The following is a 20,335-nucleotide window of genomic DNA, read 5'->3' on the forward strand; positions in this document are numbered from 1 at the left end:
TCCCCAAGTCAGAGAGAGAGAGAGAATTTCAGGGTTCCTTTGTTGGCTCTCTCTCCAGCTTTGAAATTCTCTTTTCTTTAGGTTTTCTGGACACAATTTTTTCCTAGTTCTCCTTCCCTTATCCATCTGATTGCTCCTCTGTCTCTAACCATAAGTATCTCTCAAGGCTCTGCCCTGGATCCTCTTTTCCTTTATATTACTTCACTTGTTTTCAATAGATTTCATGGGTTTAATCACCATCTCTCTGCTATTAACTCTCAAATCTATCATACTCCAAATCTCTCTGCTATCCTCCATTCTCACGTTTCTAATTGCTTTTCAGATATCTTGAACTGGACTTCCAGTAGACATTTTAAACCAGACATACAAAAGCTCACAATCTGGGAGTCATCTTGGGTTCCTCTGAATCCAGTCTGTGGCCCAAACCTCTCAATTTCACCTTTACAGCATCTCAGATGTGCTTCTTTCTTGTGTTCTCCAACACTGCTGCACCCACCTCTGGGACAGACTCATCACTGCACCCAGAGATTATTTTAATAGTCTGCCACAGGTCTCTTCTCACTCCAGTTTTTCCACCATTCAGCTACCAGAGTGATTTCCCCAAAGTATAGCTCCAACCATGTCATCCCTATCCCATATCCAATAAACTCCTGTAGCTCTCTCTTGTCTCCCACATTAAATAGAAATGTTTGACATTCCTAACCTAGCCCCTTCCTACCTTTGCAGTCTGCTTACACCTTACTTCCCAACACCTGTTCTTTGATTACTGATCTCCTGGCTATTCCACAGACAAGACACTTCTGTCCTGGCTCCTGGCATTCTCTCTGTCTACCCTTTGGCTGGAAAACTCTCCCTTCTCTTCTCTGACTATTGAACCTCCTTGGCGTCCTTTAGGCCCCACTTAAAACCCCACCATCTAGAAATCTTCTCCAACCTTCTAAATTCAGGTACTTCCACTCTTCTATGTATTTCCAATTTATCTTGTATGTAACTTGCTTTGTTTGTATTTGTTTGCATGTTGTCTCCCTCATTAGGTTGTGGGCTCCTTGAGAGTAGGATTCTCTTTTGGTCTTTTTGTGCCAGCACTTAACACTGTACCTAACATAACAAATGCTTCATAAATGTTTAAATTTATCATAATCATAAATTATTCATAAGTTTATTGATTGTAGACTATATATATATTTAGTTGTCCTGGCCCTGCTTACTTCATTGCATCTGTTTTTAAGTCTTTCCATCCTTCTCAATAATCATCCTATTTTTTGTTTCTTATAGCACAATAATATCCCTTTCATGTATTACAATCTATTTAGCCATTTCCCAATCAATGAATATCTACTTAGTTTCCAGTATTTTCTGGCCACAAAAAGTTCTACTGTTGGCCTCATTGGCCTATATGCCTAGCATCAGGAGGTTCTTGGATAACGGAGCAAATGCCCACCTGCTGCCTGTGTCTTCTTGAGCTCTCTGGCCCTCAATTTTCTCCTCTGTAGAACTGAGGGATTCAGTTAGATGATCTTTGGAGTTTCCTTTGAACTTTGAACCTATGACTTTTAATACATTGTGAGTATCAGTTTGGCAACTGGTGAGAGACTAGAGGCCTGGAGGCCAATTTGGAGGCTGTTGCCAGACAAAGGTAGAGGAAGTCCACAGGTTAGAAAAGGTATAAGGGGAGCTCTTGACCTGTGGCCACAGGGACGTTTGTTTTTTAAAAGCATTTTAATAATTGCACTTCCATGCAATTGGTTTCTTTTGTGATCTTATGAATTTTATTTTGTGAATTTAAAAACTTTATCCAAAGAAGTGGTCTGTAGTCATCATGGATTCCCAGAGGGCTAAATATATCCCTCCCCAAAAAGGGGTGGCATGGAGTAAGAACCTTTTTGTTGTGGTTCAGTTGTTTTCAGGCATGCCCGATTCTTCATGGCTCCATTTAGGGTTTTCTTAGCAAAGATTCTGGCGTGGTTTGCCATTTCCTTCTCCAGATCATTTTACAGATGAGACAACTGAGGTAAACAGGGTCACACAGCTAGTAAACATCTGAAGCTGAGGAAGACAAATACTACCTCATGTTTCCTAGAGAGACTACATTAAACTTAATGTGTACTTTATTAAAAACACAATTGTTAGTGTTTTGTTGTTGTTGTTGGGGTTTTCTGTTGTTTCTCACTTTTTGTGACCCTATCTGGGGTTTTCTTAGCAAAGACATTGGTGTGGCTGGCCATTTCCTTGTCCAGATGAGTTTTTATAGATTTTACAGATGAGGAGACTAAGGCAAACAGTGAGCTACCCAGAGTCATACCCCTAGGAAATATTTAAAGCTGGATTTGAACTTGGTTCTTTCTGTCCCCACTCTTATCACTGTGCCTAGCTGTCCCAAGAACCTATAGTACAATGAAACAGAAGAAGGGACTGCATCACTAAGATATTTTAAAGCAGTTTCTTTCTCATAGATATCAAAGTGACTGTTTGCATTGCAATTGCACTGCAGTATTTTAAGAAGTAACTTTTTAAAGTTTTATGGGTGTTTTACATTGCATTACATTAATTAAAATTGTTTGACCTTGAAACTTGGAGTAGGATAAATTCTTTTGCGGGATTTTGATTTGAAATACCAGGAACTAAGCTTGGATTCTAAAAGCCATTGTTCAAGCTTGAATACATTCCGGTTGCTCAGTTATTTTTAAAACATTTTGGGTCAGCCCACACTTTAAAAGAAATCTTTAGATCAGTGTTGTGGGTGGATTTCAGTGCCTGAAAATGCCTCTCAGGCGGAGTCAGGAAACTTGAAGAGTGACTTGGGGGGGTAACATATGATTTACTTTAAAGGAGAAAACCAAGCTCTCTTTGCCAAGGAAATTGGAAGGTTTTTTTTATTTGTACCCACACACGACCCACACATGAAAAGAAGATAGCTAAGACTATAAGTGACAATGTTTTCAAGGGAAAAATTTTGACCAACCAGCTTCTGTTCAGCCCCTCATTAATGTCTAACATCCCTTAGATATGAGAAATCTGCAGCCTCCAAATCTCTTTAATATGCTTGATTGAGCATCAGAAAACTTTGGGACATGAAGATATGAGACGGGAGACAGAATGAAAACTCAGGCTGTCATAGGTTTTGTATAGCAGCTGGACCAATAGAAGCACATTACCACAGGAATAGTCCAGGAATAGACCAGGAAGAAAAAGCATCAAATAGAGCAATTTGGCCAATGAAGAACCACAAATGAAAAAAAGCAGACATACTATTCCTCTTTAAATATGTAATTGCAGTTTAAAATGTGAACTATTTAGCACAGGGCCTACTGTAATCTTTACCTGATGATATATTGATTAAACTAAAGTGATAATGTAAAGGAAGACTGTTTCTCCATTTTAAAGAAAAGCAACCAGATTTAAGAATTGAATAATTGAGGATCACTTAGCTCCATATTTATAAATAATGATATTTTATCATGCCACAAACTATGATTATGTCATGTACCACTATATCATCTTTTGCCCTAAACTACTGTAATAATCTCCTAATTAGTGTTTCTGACTTGTCTCTTCCCAACCTAATTTATCTCAATACAATTGCTAAAGCAATTTTCCTAAAATGCAGATCTGATCCTGTCCATTTCTGTTTCAGTGAATTTCAGTAACTTCTCCTCTCTTTTAGAATAGGAGTTTTTAATCTGGGGTTTATAAGTAGATCTCGGGATGTCACGAACTTGGTTAGCACATGATTATTTTTACTAACTTCTCATTGAAATTTACCATTTCTTTCGATTACTTAAAAACGTTTTGAGACAGGATCGCTTGGTTTTACCGGATTTCAAAGGGATCTGGGGATGACACACAAAAAGTTAAGAACTACTATGCTATGATAAAATAGAAAATCTTTTGCCATTTAAAGCCCTTCATAATCTGCCCACAACCTACCTTTCCTGCCTTATTACATGTTACTCCCCTATACTTTACAGTGCAAACTGCCTTTCTAAAGCACCTCCCTCTTTCCAATCTTTATACCTTTTGCTGGACAGTCTCCGCAGCTGGACTGCAGTCCCACCTCACCTGGGACGCCCCAGTTTCATTGCAGACCCCTGCTTAATTCCTTCCTTTCTACTAGCTGTCATGCCCAGTCGCCTTGTGTTTAGTTTATAAATATGTAGATGGGCACAGGTGCCTTCTTGGATAGAACGTACACTTGTTGAGGGGAGAGACTTCACTTTTGGCTTCATAACCCCAAAATTGAGCTCAGCGCCTGACACGTGGTAGGTGCTTAATAAGTGCTTATGGATAGACATTATATTGTGTATGTGTACATTGTACATCTGTGTCTACACTGCACATGCATGCACCACAAAGCCTGTAAGTGGTCAGTTGGCCTGTCTAAGTGCATCGTATGGATAAGCTTCTCCTCTTTTTCCTGGGGGCCTGCTGCCCTTAGAGGGGGCGGCCTGTTGTTCGCTTGGGCTGACCCTTTGTGAGACGGAGCTTCGGGGCCCAGCACTGGGCGCTCCTCTTATGTGGGGTCCTTGTCCGTGGATCTTCGGGATCCCTCCCATCTCTGATGTGATACGGGATCATCCTGGCCCGCAGCCAGTGCCCACTAACTGCCAGAAGTGAAGTTAGCCTTCGTTCCAGTCGTTACAAGCATCGAAAACTTAAGTTCTTGCCAGTTCCATCGGGACTGCGGTGTCGGCCCTCTGTGCTGCTGAGGCGGGGAAGCAAGACCTGTATTGTATGTAACAGGAGGGAAAGGGAAGCGGGACAAGGTCGCAGACGAGCTCTCCGGGCTCCGCAGCGTGGGGCCCTCTGACGGCCTCACGTGGCTGCTGTTTTTCAATCGGTCAAGGGCTTCTCTGGCATTTGGGAAGAGCACCTGGCTACCTGAACAGCGCCCTCTAGTGTCGGCCTAATGGCACTGTCGTGTCTGTGGTGCGGGCACAACACCAAGCAAACATTCCCGCTTCACTGTGCAGGCTTGTCCGTGATTGTTTTAGTTAGAAAGCAAAGGCCCGGCAGCAGGCTACAGTCTGATTCCTCAAGCGCTGTCTGCTTTAGAAAGCAGAATGGTCAGCAGCAGCCTGGGAACGGCCGTCCTCTGGCCTGTCTGCAAGGAAGTGTGCCCTCCACTAGTCTTATACACGCGGGGCCTATGTTATATATGTGCACGTGCCTCTGGGTAAATATTTAAATGTATGCACGTATATATAATGTGTTACTGATGATTTTTTTGTCTTTCTCGCAATGAAATCTGGAAACTTCCCCTTCCACACGGAACAACGAAGCACGAACCCCGGGCAGGATCCACAGCCGGCAGCGCCTACAGCCCTGTCCCGTAGTCTTGCTTTGAGCCAGGAGGGGGAGGTGTGTTTTATTGTCGTTTTCTGGGACCTTCACTCTGTTCTTCCCTCCCAGGATTCAGCTTTTAGTGATCTTTTTGTTATATTTCAGATATCGTTCTTCGGGTACTGCTAATTTTACATTATTATCAGTTCGTTCAGACCTTCCCGTGTGCCTCTGTTCCCTCGGAGTATAAAACCTTTAATGATAGGAACCGCGTAGTCTCGTTTACCGCCTCGTTCCAACTTGGCGCCCAGAACATCGGGCCAGCCGAAGTGCTGCCGCAGCTGCCGCCGTGACTGCCGCAGCCCCTCCACCGCTGCCTGTTTGTGGTTTGGGTGTCTTTGCTTATTTACTGATACTGACATCTTGAAGTTGTTTGAAAGTCCTCCTATGAGTCCTTTGCAGCTTTTCCCCACGTGGTTTGTAGTTTTCAGCGTTTCCTTGGAAAACTCCGCCTTTGAGGCATTAGGGCTGCAGTGGATAGAGCAGCAGTGCTTAGAGTCAGCCGGCCTGCCTTCAGTGTGACCGCAGACATTCAACACTAGCTGTATGCTCCTAGGCAAGTGACTCAATCCCAATTGCCTAAAAAAATAGAAAGGAAACTATGCCTTTTAATCACTTCTCTGTTGGAAAGTGGCTTTTGGTGTTACAAATTTGTGTCGATTCTCTACATATATTGGATGTGAGATTTTGCTTAGTGATGTTTGATGCAAATATTTTTTCTCTGCATTTTTTCTTCTTGTTCTATCTTCATTTATTTTATTTTATTTTAAAACAGTATTTTATTTTTCCAAATACATGCAAAGATAGTTTTCAGCATTCACCTTTGCAAAAACCTTTTGTTCCAATTGTTTCTTTCTCTTTCCCTCTTTTCTCCCCTCCCCAAGAGAGCAAGCAATCTGATATAGGTTAAACATGTGCAGTTCTTCTAAACATGTTTCTGTATTTGTTATGCTATCCAAGAAAAATCAGATCAAAAGGGGAAAAAATGAGAAAAAACACAAGCAAACAAACAACAAAAAGAAAAAGTTTGAAAATACTATGCTTTGATCCACATCCAATTTCCATAATTTTCTTTCTGGATGAGCATGGCACTTTATATCACATCTATTGGAATTGTCTTGAATCACCTCGTTTTTGAAAAGCCAAGTCCACAGTTGAATACATAATCTTGTTACAGTATACAATGTTCTCTTGGTTCTGCTCACTTCACTTAGCATCAGTTCATCTAAGTCTTTCCAGATTTTTCTGAAATCAGCTTGCTCATCATTTCTTATAAAACAATAATCATTTATTTTATTTTTGCAAAAATGTCTTTTTAAATTTCATAATCAATACTGTCCATTTTGTCTTTTATGATTTTTAACCCATGTAAGAACAAGTGGGTGGCATAGTGATTATAGAGCTGGACCTGGGGTCTGGAAAATCTGAATTCAAATCTTGCCTTACACACTATTAGTTGAGTGACCCTGGGCAAGATATTTATCACTTGTCTGCCTGCCTCAGTTTCTAAATCTGTAAAATAGGGATAATAATAGCACCTGCTACCAGAGTAGAATGAGATAATATTTGTAGAGTGCTTTTCAAGTCTTAAAGTATTATAGAAATGTTAGTTATGCTAAAAATGTTTGGTCAAGAATTGTGTCCATAGCAGATAATTGTGAAAAATACCTAATTTCTTAATGATGTGACATTTTATATTCAATCACATACTCATTTCAAATTTATTGGGAATATACTGTATAAAGGATTAGTTGAAATCTAAGTTTTCCCAATTTACTTCCAGTTTTCCCTGAAGTTTTTTTAAAAAGAGAATCCTTCCTCCAGTAACTGATTTAGGCTTTCTCAAACACTGGCTACTATTATATTTCCTTATGATCAGGGATAATCACTTATGTTCTTTTATGATGATTCTCTCCCCAAAAGGAAAAAAAAAGTCATAAAACAACAAAGTGCCCAGCATGAGCTTGGGTGAAGGGGATGGAAGAAGGTACAGAGTAAAATCTATCAAATCTTTTAGTAATTGGGAGAATTAGCTAGGGCTAGAAGGAATTTGGGATTATAATGTAGAGGTTCTGAGAGCTATTCTCTACCTGTGTATCTTTAGAAAAGCCTCTTATGTTCAAATCCTAGCTCCATATTGCCATTGTCTCTCAACAGGCAGTTGGAGGGCTCCATCACTTAATTATATTTGCCTCTTGGAGAATGGTTGGGTAAATTATGGTATATGAAGGTTATGGAATATTATTGCTCGGTAAGAAATGACCAGCAGGAGGAATACAGAGAGGCTTGGAGAGACTTAAATCAACTGATGCTGAGTGAAATGAGCAGAACCAGAAGATCACTGTACACTTCAACAACAATACTGTATGAGGATATATTCTGATGGAAGTGGAAATCTTCAACATAAAGAAGATCCAACTCACTTCCAGTTGATCAATGATGGACAGAGGTAGCTACACCCAGAGAAGGAACACTGGGAAGCAAATGTAAATTGTTAGCACTAATATCTGTCTGCCCAGGTTGCATGTACCTTCGGAATCTAATGCTTATTGTGCAACAAGAAAATGATATTCACACACATGTATTGTATCTAGGCTATATTGTAACACATGTAAAATGTATGGGATTGCCTGTCATCAGGGGGAGGGAATAGAGGGAGGGGGGGGATAATTTGGAAAAATGAATACAAGGGATAATATTATAAAAATATATATATAATAAAAAATTATTAATTAAAAAAAAAAGAAAAGAAAAAAAATTATATTTGCCTCAATTTCCTCATCTTGTGAAATGAGCTGGAGAAGGAAATGGCAAACCACTCCAATGTCTCTGCCAGGAAAACCCCAAATGGGGTCACGAAGAGTCAGACATGACAGAAATGATTCAACAACAACAACAATAACAAAAGTCACTTGACAACTCTGGGACTCGGTTTCCTTATCTGTGAGCTCAAGGAGTTGGGCTGATAATATCTAAAATGATTTCAGCTCTGAATCCCATAATCTATCTTCTAAAATTGAAGTTTCCATTTCTCCTTGCGTAAGATAGACTGGATTAGATGACTGTTAAAGAGATCATAAGATCTTTCTCAATACTAAATTTTAAAAACATTTTATTGATACCCTTTTCTTTAATATTTCGTCTTTTTTCAAATATATCTCATCCTCTTTTAAGCAACTCTAAAATTCATTTCAATTCAACAAGCATCTGTTAAGCACCTATAATTAGCAAAACCACAATATGATATTTTAGGAATATACAAACAAAATTAGTCCCTGCCCTGACAGAGGGGGCCTGGCTGGAGGTCATAGTGGTTCTTTAGAGGTTATGATTAAATATTCAGTACAGAGTATTTATACCTTGGAAATCAGCAAGTGGGCTTAATTTATTGTTTATTGTCTGTACTTAAGAAAGTAATAAAGTGTTAATAATGCAGATTAAATTTAAAGGTATGACCTGCATACATTTTGTAGGGAGAGCCCACCACTGCCTATACGGTAGCTTGCATTTCCATGATTAGAAGTGAAGACCATAATCCTTCGTTACATGATTCATCTGCAGTTGAAGATTTGATCCAGCTCAAAAGAGCCTTACAAGGTTAGCTACTATCACAGGTAAGGTGTCAGTGACATATAATATACCAAATATGGGAAGCTCATTAGGCTCTGAATTGTGAGCTAGGTTTTGTATTGAATTTAATTAAGTGCAGCACACATCTCCTCTTCTCCAAATGCTCTTTCCACCCTCTCTCTCTCTTTCCCTTTGCACTAGCTGAAGTTTTGCCTCCTCATTTCTTTGCTGCTTAGAATCTTGACTTTCTTCAAGACACAGTCCAAGACTTTCCTAGTTCGGGTACACTTCTCCCTCCCCACCCCTCTTTCTGCTCTTCCCCAGCTGTAGTGCCTTATTCCATAAGGGTTAGCTTCCATCTATCTCATCTATTCTACATGTATCTTGTATGTATTTAGCTATGTGACTGTTTTTTCCTGTGTTAGAATGTTAGCTCCTTGAGAGCAGAATATAAGTGTTTGCTTTCTGTTTGTTTCAGCAGCACTTAGCATCTGCTGAATGAATATTTGTGAATTGAATGATCTGTGGCTGTGAGACTGGCAGGAGGATATTGATGGTTGCCCTCTCTGATTGCTATCCCAAAGGAGAGCACTTCTTGGGAATCTTTTTCAAGTGTTAATAAAACATAAAATGGACACTTCTGCTCTTCATTTCCCCCTTTTGCTGATAGTTACCAGTAATTTCAGAGACTGCGAGAAAAGGAAAATAAACAACACAGGTGGTCTGTAGAGTTTAGAGTAGCTCTGAGTATAATGAAATGAGTAATGATCTTGGGATCAGAATATCTGAGTTTATTTACTTGGTCCTTGATGAGCTGTTCTACTACAGGTGCATGGCAGCTAGGTGGCACCATAGTGCATAGATCACTGGGTTTGAAATCAGGAAACCTTGAGTTCAAATGCAGCCTCAGACACTTAGTAGTAGTGTGTGTGACCCTGGGCAAATCATATAATCCCATTTGCCTCAGTTTCCTCATTTGTAAAATGAGGTGGAGAAGACATTGAAAAACTACTTGGTATTTTTACTCAGAAAACCCCAAATGGGGTCACAAAGAGTCAGGCACAACTGAAAAAAAGTGAACCATAGGCAAGCCACTTAGCCTTTCAGTCTTCCCCCTCTGGAATTTAAGTTCCTTGAGAACAGGGATGATTTTGTTATTTGTAATTTGTATCTCTAAGTTCTGTATCAAACATCTGTCTGATGTTTGATAAGTTCACATTGATTGTATTGTTGTAAGGGAATTTTCTGTAAAAAAAGGATATAGGGATCAGACCTATGATTTCATTACCTCAGCTAGGTCTCGATTTTAGTGCAAACAATTCCATTCCATATCAAATAATAAATGTAGGTTCATGTATGTCGGAGATGGGACTTGACTTCCTGGTTTCAAGCCAGCACTCTTTTCAGGTTGCCTCTTAAACCTTTTAAAGCATTCTGTAAATGGGAATCATTACTACCCTACTTCACTTAGATGGCCAAAAATCCTAAAACTTCCTTTAAAATTTCTGATGCTAAAGTGTGAGCTGGCTTTCTGGAAGGAGTGGAATAAACATTAGCTATCCATCTACCTTGAAGCTTTTCCCCCAATCTTTGAAAATTATAATATCTTCCTTTGAGATTATCCCCAATTTATTTTGTACATATCTTGTTTGTATTGAGTAATTTGCACTTCATCTCCTTCATTAAATTGAGCTCTTGAGAGTAGAGACTGTTTTTTTTGTTTGTTTGTTTTGTTTTTTCCCCAAGCTTTCACACAGTCCCTGGCACATAATAAATGCCAGTTGACTGACTGAGGGAGATGGCTGGGATGGATTCTCTTTCCATTTTTTATTTCTGTTCTAGAAAGAAGGTGCTCTTGGAATTGATTACAGAGACCAAACAAATAACTGTTTGACTATGTCTAGGAATATATTTTTTCCTAAAGGGAGGAATCCTAGACTGAATAAGACCCCAGGGCAATCCCAAAAATTATTCCTGTTAGAGACAGCTGAATTCCAGGGAGTTGTGAGAGGGAGAAGGTGGGGTGCGGAACAGAGAAAACTGGTGCATTCCCCTGTTCCCCTAAGCCCCAGGCAGTTTGTAGAGGTAGGTGGAAAAAACATAGGTATTTGGAGCTTTTTCCCTCCTCAGCCCCTCCTGTGCCTGTCCCTCCATTCAGGGTTGGACTGCCCCAGAGAGCTATCTAGGTGTTTTCCCCTCTGTGGTTTAGCTGGCACTTCTCCAGGTGGCAGGGGAGCAGGGGTAACCCTCTACAGCTCTACCTCTCCTCTGCCATTCCAGGAACTTATGGCATTGGTGTTACCCTCTTGGGGTTATCTGCAAACTTAGTGAGCTTGCTGTCAATGTTATTTACAGGTCAGTTGTTCCATTATTCAGGAAACCAGTGATTAAACAGCAGAACAAACCTTTCCACAGCGTTGCTGCTCTATCCCCCCGGGTTGACTTTGGATCATCAGTAACTATTTGTGTGGTCTGACATTGAACACCTTGCGCAGCTGTCTAACAGTAATGTCATCCTGAGAGCTGCTTGCCTCCCACAAAAAGAAATGGTTTAGTGAAAACAAGATTGTTAGAGATTGAGAGTCAGAGGGGACTTAAACCCTTTGAGGTGCAGTGCACTACTCACAGCCAGGTGTGATTATATGATCATAAATGGAGAAGGATCTCTGCTTTTCAGAGAAGGAGAAGAAAGCCCTCACTCAACTAGTAAGGGTCAGCTAGCTAGGTTCAAACCTAGGCTTTCTGATCAGAAACCTAGGCTCCTTTCCATTGTACCTCTAATCTCAGCCAGAAGTATCATGGGAAAAATGTTCCTAGAGCATCAGAGGCAGTGTGAGAAAAGAGCTGGAACCTTGAATTCAGAGTTAGGGAAAGGCCTCTTCACATCCTCCCTTAGACTTTTACTCGCTCTGTGATCAGCCTTTGGGTCTCAGCTTCTTTTTCTGGAAAGGGGAAGACATCATAAGTTCTAGCTGACAAGGTTGTAGTGAGGATAAAATGCATGTAAAATTCTCTGAAGCACTCCTCGGACATGTTGTTGTGGTAATTATCCTGATGATAATGGATGCTGAAAATTTTGTGTTTTGTTTCCTTTAGGAAAACTATCCAATTCATGAACCAGGCCCAAATGGTAAGTCTCCAGTAGTATTTTTTTTTCTTTCTTTTTTTAATTGTTGTAAGTTTGTTTATTTTTAATGCACATTGCTTTATGAATTTTGTTAGGAGAGAAAAATCAGAGCAAAAGGGTAAAACCATGGAAGAGATTTAAAAAAAAAATAGAAAAAAGTGAACATAGCATGTGTTGATTTACATTGAATCTCCATAGTTCTTTTCTGACTACAGATGGCATTTTCTGTCCAAAGTTTATTGGGATTGCATTGGATCACTGAATCACGGAGAAGAACCACACTTTTCATAGTTGATTACCACATATTCTTGCTGTTAGTACTGTGGGTCTAGTGATAGAGAGTTGATATGAGAATCCCCTCTGGTCAGAGACGCAGGTCCAACGTAAAAGAATTTACTAACTCAAAAAGTCTTAATGGCAAAAGGGATTTTATTGGCACTGAGAAGCCAGCTTTGCTAGGAAGACAGACTCCTTGTTGGCAAGCAGTCCTGTCAGAGAAATAACAAAAGGTTATCACTGAGAAGAGAATGTCTTCATAGCAGACAGGAAGCTGTACCAAGAAGAGAGGTCCCTTGACAAAGCATAATCCTATTTAGGACTTCTGCAAAGATTTGGAGTTCAAAATTGTCTTTTTATTGGCAGTCTGGGGATAGAGCTTCTATTGAATGAGATTCCTTCAATGTTGTCACTGCCCCAGGCCAGGATTTCCAGTTGAAAAGAAAGTACCTATCTTGGGAGTTTCAAGCCACTCAATTACTGGAAGTTGTAGCTACTGGGAGTGGTTCTAGGCTAATCTACTCCATAGAAATATCAAGTCAAGATCTCCAGATAAATGAGACCACTTAAACTACTGGGAGTTAATGAAACCATTTAACTGCCTGAAAGGATGGCTCTGTCAGTAGAGAGTTTCAGAGCTTACTTGCTTCCCCCCAAAAGTCAAGGGGGACATAATTTGCATCATTAGTGTGTACAATGCATTCCTGGTTTTGCTTGTTTCATTCAGCATCAGTTCACGTAAATCTTTCCAGGCCTTTCTAAAATCAGCTTGTTGATCATTTTTTATAGAACAAAGATAATCCATTACCTTCATGTATCCCAGCTTGTTCAGCCATTCCCTAACTGATGGGCATTCACTCCTTTTCCAATTCTTTGCTACAACAAAAAGAACTTCGCATAGTATTTCTTTCCTGTTGTTTTGCCCATAAATGACCAGATGGAACATTTTACTCTCTCATTGTCTGCTTCTCTTGACTTGCCAGCCTGCCAGCTCAGGCCCATTTTGCAAAGTTTGGGTGGTTAGTTTAATGGAAGTATATGGTGACATAGTGGAGAGAGTGCAGAGTCTGGAGTTGGGAAGATCAAAGTTCAAAGCCAACCTCAGACACTTAATACTTCTTAACTGTATGGCCTTGGGCAAGTCACCTAACCCCAGTTACCTCACCAAAAAAAAAAGTAAATTAATTAATGGGCTTTAATGAAAGTATTTTACTCAGCAAACTTTAAAAAGGAATAAGACAAATAAAAAAAGGAAGCAGAGAGGCAAGTTTAAAAGAGGCATTCAAAGCATTAATAATCACATAATCAGAAATGAGAGCATAAGATATTTTCTCTTCCTCTTTATCTCCCTTCTCAATGAATATAATTTTAATTTTTTAAAAAGTGATTTTATCATCAAGTTGACCAACACTCAAATGGGGCCCCTTTATGTCTAGGATGTCTTCACCTTCTGCCTAGGATAGCTTTATAGGGGCTGGCTTATGAGACTAGCCAGTAATGAAAGTCTGTCTCCACCCTTACAAAATGTATGTCTAATGTGTCTAAATGGGACAGAGGATAAGAGTCAAAAAGTTTGGTAAGCTGTTCTGCCAAAAGGAAGGGAGACCCGTGCTTCTGCCCTACTTTGGTTCTGGTGATGGATATTAGGTTTCTGGGCAGATGTCCCCTTGCCTTTCCTAGCCCTACAAACCTCAAACTCAGATTCATCCAAAAAGCTTCTGTTTCCCACCAGGTGTGTATAGTGTAGTGCGGTGTATGGAGAGCAGAGCCAGGGAGACCGAGTTCCAGTTTTGCATCTGGAACATCCTGCCTGGGTGACTCTGAGTGAGTCACTCTCCAGGCATCTCTCCAAGACTGCAGGGTACTCACAAGATACTGATTGACATCAGCAAAAGAGTTCCTCACCTGGGGTGCTTTCTTTTTATAAATCACAAAAGTAATAAAAGCACTCCCCCACCAAACACATACATGGAAGATTCTAACCTTAAGTAAATTTACAATTTACTTTTTCCCTTTGGAGAGGATCATGAATGATTTCTGTAGAAACTCCTTTGTGCTACTTACAGTCCCTAATTACTGGTATTGATCTATTTTGGAGAGTAGGGATGACTCAAGAGGACTTTGAGGCCTTCATCTCCACATTTCACACAATAGTAATCTTTGGTACTTATAAGTATTTTGGACTTTTAGATTAGAATGACTTATTTTATGGTAAATAGAGGAAGAATGAGGTTTCCAAAGAAACCTATTCAGAGATTTTTATGATGCAAGGTTGGGTAATGTAAATATTTGTCATTTATTCATTCAAATGTGGTTGAACTCTCTTGTCTTCAAATTACTTTTCATGTATTGATTTGTGTCAGTCAATAGGTAGTGATTAACCATTTATTGAGTGTCTACTATATGTCAGACACTGTGCTGTCACATTGAGGATACAAAGAAAGATAAGCCTCTTTTTTGAAGGAACTCAGTCTAGTGGGAGAGACTACATATAAACAATTATGTGCAAATTCTCTTTATGCAGAATAAATTAGAAACAATAGACAAAAAACACTAGATTTAAGAGAGTTCAGGAAAAACCATGTAGAATGTGGAATTTTAGTTGGAACCTGAAGGAAGCCAGCCAAGAGGTAGGGATGAGTAGGGACAAGATTTTAGGCATCAGTGTTCCCCAGATAAAATGGAAGCATAGTAGGGGAGGGGAGGGTAAAGCATGATATAGGGGAAAAGGTTCATGACATTGGGAGGAACAGGACCAGGATTTGACCGTTTCCTGTGTGACTTTGATGAGGTGTGAGAATTGAGGGTAAGAGATCCCCTAACAGCAGTGGGATCCCCTTTGGCTCTGTGAAAAAATTCACAAACCCCAATGAATACAGGTACAAGGTTTGTGGCAGAGAATGGGATTTATTCATCAGTGGGCCAAGTCCAGAAAGGCAAATAGCTCCTGATTAGGAATTAGCAAAGGTGGGTTAACACCGAGAAGAACATACCTTCAGTAATGGGTAAGATCCTGATAGGACTTCTGCATGTTTGGGCATACAGCCCTAGATAAATTGGGGCTGCTTTGATCTTTGGCCCTGAACTGGGGGCCAACTCCTGAAAGACTGATTTTCAATTTAATTCAGCTCAAAATTGAATGAGATTATTTAACTAGGAGTTTGAGCCACTCAATATTGACAATGCCCCAGGTCTAGATTTACAGTTGAAAAGAAATTACTTATTTTAGCAAGGGTGTGGCCCCTCCAGAGGAGAGTTTGAGACCCCGAATCAAAGGGGACACAGTTTCAAGGACCCCCTCAAAGGTTAAAGGGGCCACAATTTACATTAGTTTTGAATAAATCCCTTAATTCTCCGATCAGAGTTTGTGTAAAATGAGGGGGTTGGAGTGGATGATCTCTGGTCCTTTCCAGCTCTAAAACTGTGAGCCTCTGAGTTTTTCCACACATAGTAGACTTTCAGTAAATGTTTGTTGAATTAATCTAAGAAAAACTAAGACGTTTTTAAAATTCAGAACTATCTAAATGTTGTTGCTTTCTAACTTCTGTTTTAAAACTGAGAACTAGAAAAGTTCAGTCACACCCAGTCTATTCTTGTAATTCATGGTGTGGCTGTTCAATTAAGGAGATTCAGCAGTAAAGCTGAGATTCTTCCTTTTTTTTTTTCCCCTCCTTCCAATATTCTCAAAATAAAGCAAGCTTTTCTTGGGAGATATTTTTGTAATATATGTACTTTAATTTTAACATAAATGAAGCAAAATTAGGCATTCTATAGCATAATTTTTCCCAAGATTAAAACAAGATAATTAATAATGCAGTAGAACCTCATTAATTCAGACTAATTAGAGAGAAAAATAGTCAGAATTAGTGGAGGATTTGAGTCACACAATATTTTTTAAAAGAAATGCCATTTTATTACTTTTAAGTAGAGACAGTAACTCACATTAATGGCGCACAAAATGGTGCCAAGTAGGATTCCTGCCAAATCTAATGGAGAAATAAAGATCGATGACAATTAACATATTAATTGCTTGAAAACAATCACTTACTGATAAATAGTTCCTTCTCTTAAATCATTTAGACCTTCTCCTCAGTATATTCTGTTACTTTTCTTTTGCAGATTTTTCCACCCATTGTAAGCTTCCCCCAGTTTATGAGATTTTATTGTTTTGTGTATGAAAGTGTGAACTTGAGCAAAAGAAAGTCCTTAAATCCTGATTGATTATATTTGAGGATTCTTCTTTGAAGTGCTTTTTACTCTGTAACCAAAATGTCTTGCCTTTCTCAAAACTATCCTCAAACGGAAATTCAGTGAATCACTCAGTAAATGACAGTTTATTAAGTTACTGCATGTACCAGGCACTATGTAAAGCAAAATGAAACAAGTCCCTGCCCTCAAGGAGTTCACATTTTATTGAGGAGAAAACATGTACATATATTCAATGCACTAAACATTTATTTGTGCCTGCTGTATGCCAGGCATTGTGCTAAAGGCTGGGTATCCAAAAAGAAAAGGAAAAAAAGGCAAAAGACAGACCCTGGAGCAGCTGGTGAAGAGGTTCGGCTCCCCTCAATTTCCGGTGGTCAGGGAGCCAAATAGAGAGGTCAAGGTTGTGTCCCCAAATGATGAGGATTGGCACAGGGCAGGGAGTTGTGGGAACCCCTTTGGTCGGCCCAGGGGTCCTTTGTAAAGGAATTTATGGACCTGAAAAGCTAAATTGGCAAAAAAAAAGTTTATTATTGGCATTGGAGGCAGCCTTTGCTAGAAAGACTGAATTCCTGGGTGGCAAGGTCCTGTCAGAGGGATATAAAGTTTCTAGTGGAGGAATTCTGGCAGAGAGAGAGTTTCTAACAGAAAATTCCTCTAGCAGAGAAGTCCCTACAGGGAGGTAAAGAGGGCATAATCCTGTTAGGGAAATAGATAAAGATAAAGAGGGAGTAACGCTAAAGGAGAATATCATTTCAGCAGGCAACAGGTTGCAGTTTTATGCCAAGGGGAGAGAGAAGTTCCTTGGCACGACATGGTAGATCCTCTGCAAGGAGTGAGGCCCAAGTTGTCTCTTTTATAATTGAAACCTTGGCTAGAAGCTGGGGGCAGCTTTTGGTGGGGGCTGGGAGCAGTTTGAGCTGGAATCAGAATAGAAAATCTTGGAATTGAAGGAGTGTCTCTGAGCTAATTTCCAACTCAATAGGTTTAGGAGTCAACCAGTCCCACACAGATAACAGAATGAAAACCACTTTATCTTGATTCCCTGGAGCGGGTTTCTCAGGGGAGACCTTAGGGTTCCCCCCCAAAGTCATAGAGAGAAAGAAAGAAAAAGTTTTAGGGCTCCCCTCGTCACTAGGTGGTCAGTGGCTGGGGCGCTGGGCCTGGAATCAGGGAGATGCATCTTCCTTAGTTCATATATGCCTTCAGACACTTACTAGCTGTGTCACTTTACCTTTTTTCCCTTAGTTCCCTCATCTGTAAAATGAGTTAGATCTTGGAGTCCTTAATTCTCCTATGGTGAATTAAGGGTGTGAAAACATTCCGGGGCCAGGCGGGAGAAGTTGAAATTATGAACTCTTCAAAGTTTATTGATCAAAGAGACAAATATATATATTCCTCAAGTGCTCATAGACTTTATACAAAGTACACTCTTTGAAGTTCCTATAGTTTTCTCTAACAAATAAGATCTACTGAGATGTAAATGATTAAACCCCAGATCTTAGTTACTTAGAGATACAAATAGTTGAGCTACACAATGGGGTAAAGTTTATCATACCATTGTCTTAAGTATCTTTCTCCCAAATGCCTTTTAGTCTCTATTATGAGCTGTTTTCCTGTCCTAAGTTCAAAGGTTTTCTTTTAATCTAAAAAGTAGTATTTGCATTTTGCTTTAATCACTAGATTATTAATTTATTATATTGACAAGCAGTCTCTGCTATTTCAATAAAAAAAGGGGTGCTTTGGTGAGCCAAATTACTGTAAGATTCAAGACCTGAAATGGATTCTTACCTCCTGGCCCTCTACAATTAGAGAAAAAAATGTCCTGTTACTCCAGTATCTCTGCCAAGGAGAATGTCAAGGAGCTTACAAATTAATCAATTTACAAATAAATATGTAAGGTAAAAATTTTGGGTGGGTGGAGCTGAGGAAGACATAAATATCAAAAAGATGAAGGAAAGGCTTGAAAGTCTCTTGTGCATTTCAGAGTTTTTCAATTCTTTCTTTCTTTTCCCCAGAGGTGCTGCTGAAAATGCATTCAGTTGGAATCTGCGGCTCTGATGTCCATTACTGGAAGCATGGTCGAATTGGAGACTTTGTGGTTAAAAAGCCAATGGTGCTGGGACATGAGGCCTCAGGAACTGTGGTACAGGTGGGAGCGATGGTAAAGAACCTTTTTCCAGGTGAGCAGAGTCCTTTTCCAGTCAATCAGTAATTGTTTGGGGAGTCTTCTTACTGGACCATAGATCTGAAAGGACCTACCTAGGGAGATTATTTTGTTTCACTCCCTCCTTTTCCTGATGAAGGAAGTAGGGCCTTGCCTTACACTGATAGGGTCATAGGGTCATGGATCTACAATTGAAAGAGATTCCAACATGTGGTTCAACCGTTTTATGAATTCAGATTCTTTGTGTCCAATTCTGGAGCTCTTTCTATACAAGGCTATTTCCCACTACTTCTCCTGTATGCAGAAAGCGAGGATTAGTAAGAGAGGACTTACCAAATTCCTCTTTGAGACACTTAATCGAGGAGAAAAAAACCTCACCTCTGAGATTCTGGGACCGTCTCCAGAATGTCTTGTTATAGCTGTTGGCTTTGATTAACATTCCAATTTATTGGCAAAAAGGCTTCTATAAAATCATATGGTGGAAGCTATTGCATTCCACCCCTTCATCACATATTCAGCTCATTCCATGAAGTTCTTGGAGTCAAATTAAATTTACAGAAGTTGACTAAAGCACGTAGATGTGAGGATTAGAGCTGCATCAGCTGGTTCAAACTCATAGCCCACATAATGAGCAAAATTTCTCAGTTCAACCTGAATCTGAATTGGGAAATATTTAACAAGATAAATGAAAATAAAATAAACTATAAATTAATGTTGTAGTTTTCTAAATAAATATGCGGCTTTCAGGGATGTATTTGAGTTTGACATTACTAGTATTAGTCATCTGAGAATGTTCCCTGAGAAATATTCTGCTTTTGTATTGGTGATTATCAATGAGCTTGTCAATCAACAAAAGTCTCTCAAAGCTACTCCTTAGAGCAATTAGACACTGGTTATCTGTGAAGCAGTAATAGAGAAAAAGTTCATTGACCCTTTAATCTCATATATATAATGGTTACATTTATATTTTTAAGTATATATATTTGTTATATATTTCTTATATAAATTATATATTTGTATATTAATTCTGTAAACATACATGTGTGTACACATGCATATGATTATATATGTAGGAGATGTATGTGTATATATGTAGGAGATTTGAGTGTTTTATATACACATATAAATAGATATGTGTGTATATTTATCTAGTAGATACATTATTGTTTGAAGGATGTCTCCTAATTAGAATGTGGGGTCCTTGAGGGCAGGCACTGTTTTTGCCTCTTTTGTTTGGAATATTGTCTGATTATTAAGTTTAATAAATACTCATTGATCTGACTTGACCGATCTAAACTCATTCGTCTTACATTCATGTCCTTCCTATGCTAAGTAAAGCACCCCAAACGTTTTGGTAATCAGCAAATTCAAGCCTTATTATTGAGACCTGGGGCCCCTAGGGTGAATGAATTAAATCTCCTAGGAGTTTGATTTGTTCATCTTAACTGAGTAAAACTCTCCATTTTCCTGCTAAGGGCTGCTTTTATCAAGCCATTCCTAAACTCTTCATTGTTGATTGTTGTCGATCCAGCCTCAGTTTATAGGTCTTTCCTGGGGATTATATCATGAGGCTTCTTGTACCATCTGTGAGTAAATTCTGTTTAGCTACTGTAAGGTTCTGGATAGCCAAAAAGGGAGGCTTCACATCT

General features: G+C 39.4%; 1 protein-coding gene across 1 annotated transcript in view; it reads left to right on the forward strand.

Moving 5' to 3' along the window:
• The window catches only part of SORD (sorbitol dehydrogenase), a 57,894-nt gene that overhangs the window by 12,957 nt on the left and 24,602 nt on the right, over positions 1 to 20,335 (forward strand). The window contains exons 2-3 of the mRNA XM_074289511.1: positions 12,007 to 12,040; positions 18,538 to 18,702. Of these exons, the coding sequence (XP_074145612.1) occupies positions 12,007 to 12,040; positions 18,538 to 18,702 (199 nt within the window). The remainder of the gene's footprint in view (positions 1 to 12,006; positions 12,041 to 18,537; positions 18,703 to 20,335) is intronic.

The sequence above is a fragment of the Sminthopsis crassicaudata genome, chromosome 2 (assembly GCF_048593235.1).
Source record: "Sminthopsis crassicaudata isolate SCR6 chromosome 2, ASM4859323v1, whole genome shotgun sequence".
NCBI classification, from domain to species: domain Eukaryota; kingdom Metazoa; phylum Chordata; class Mammalia; order Dasyuromorphia; family Dasyuridae; genus Sminthopsis; species Sminthopsis crassicaudata.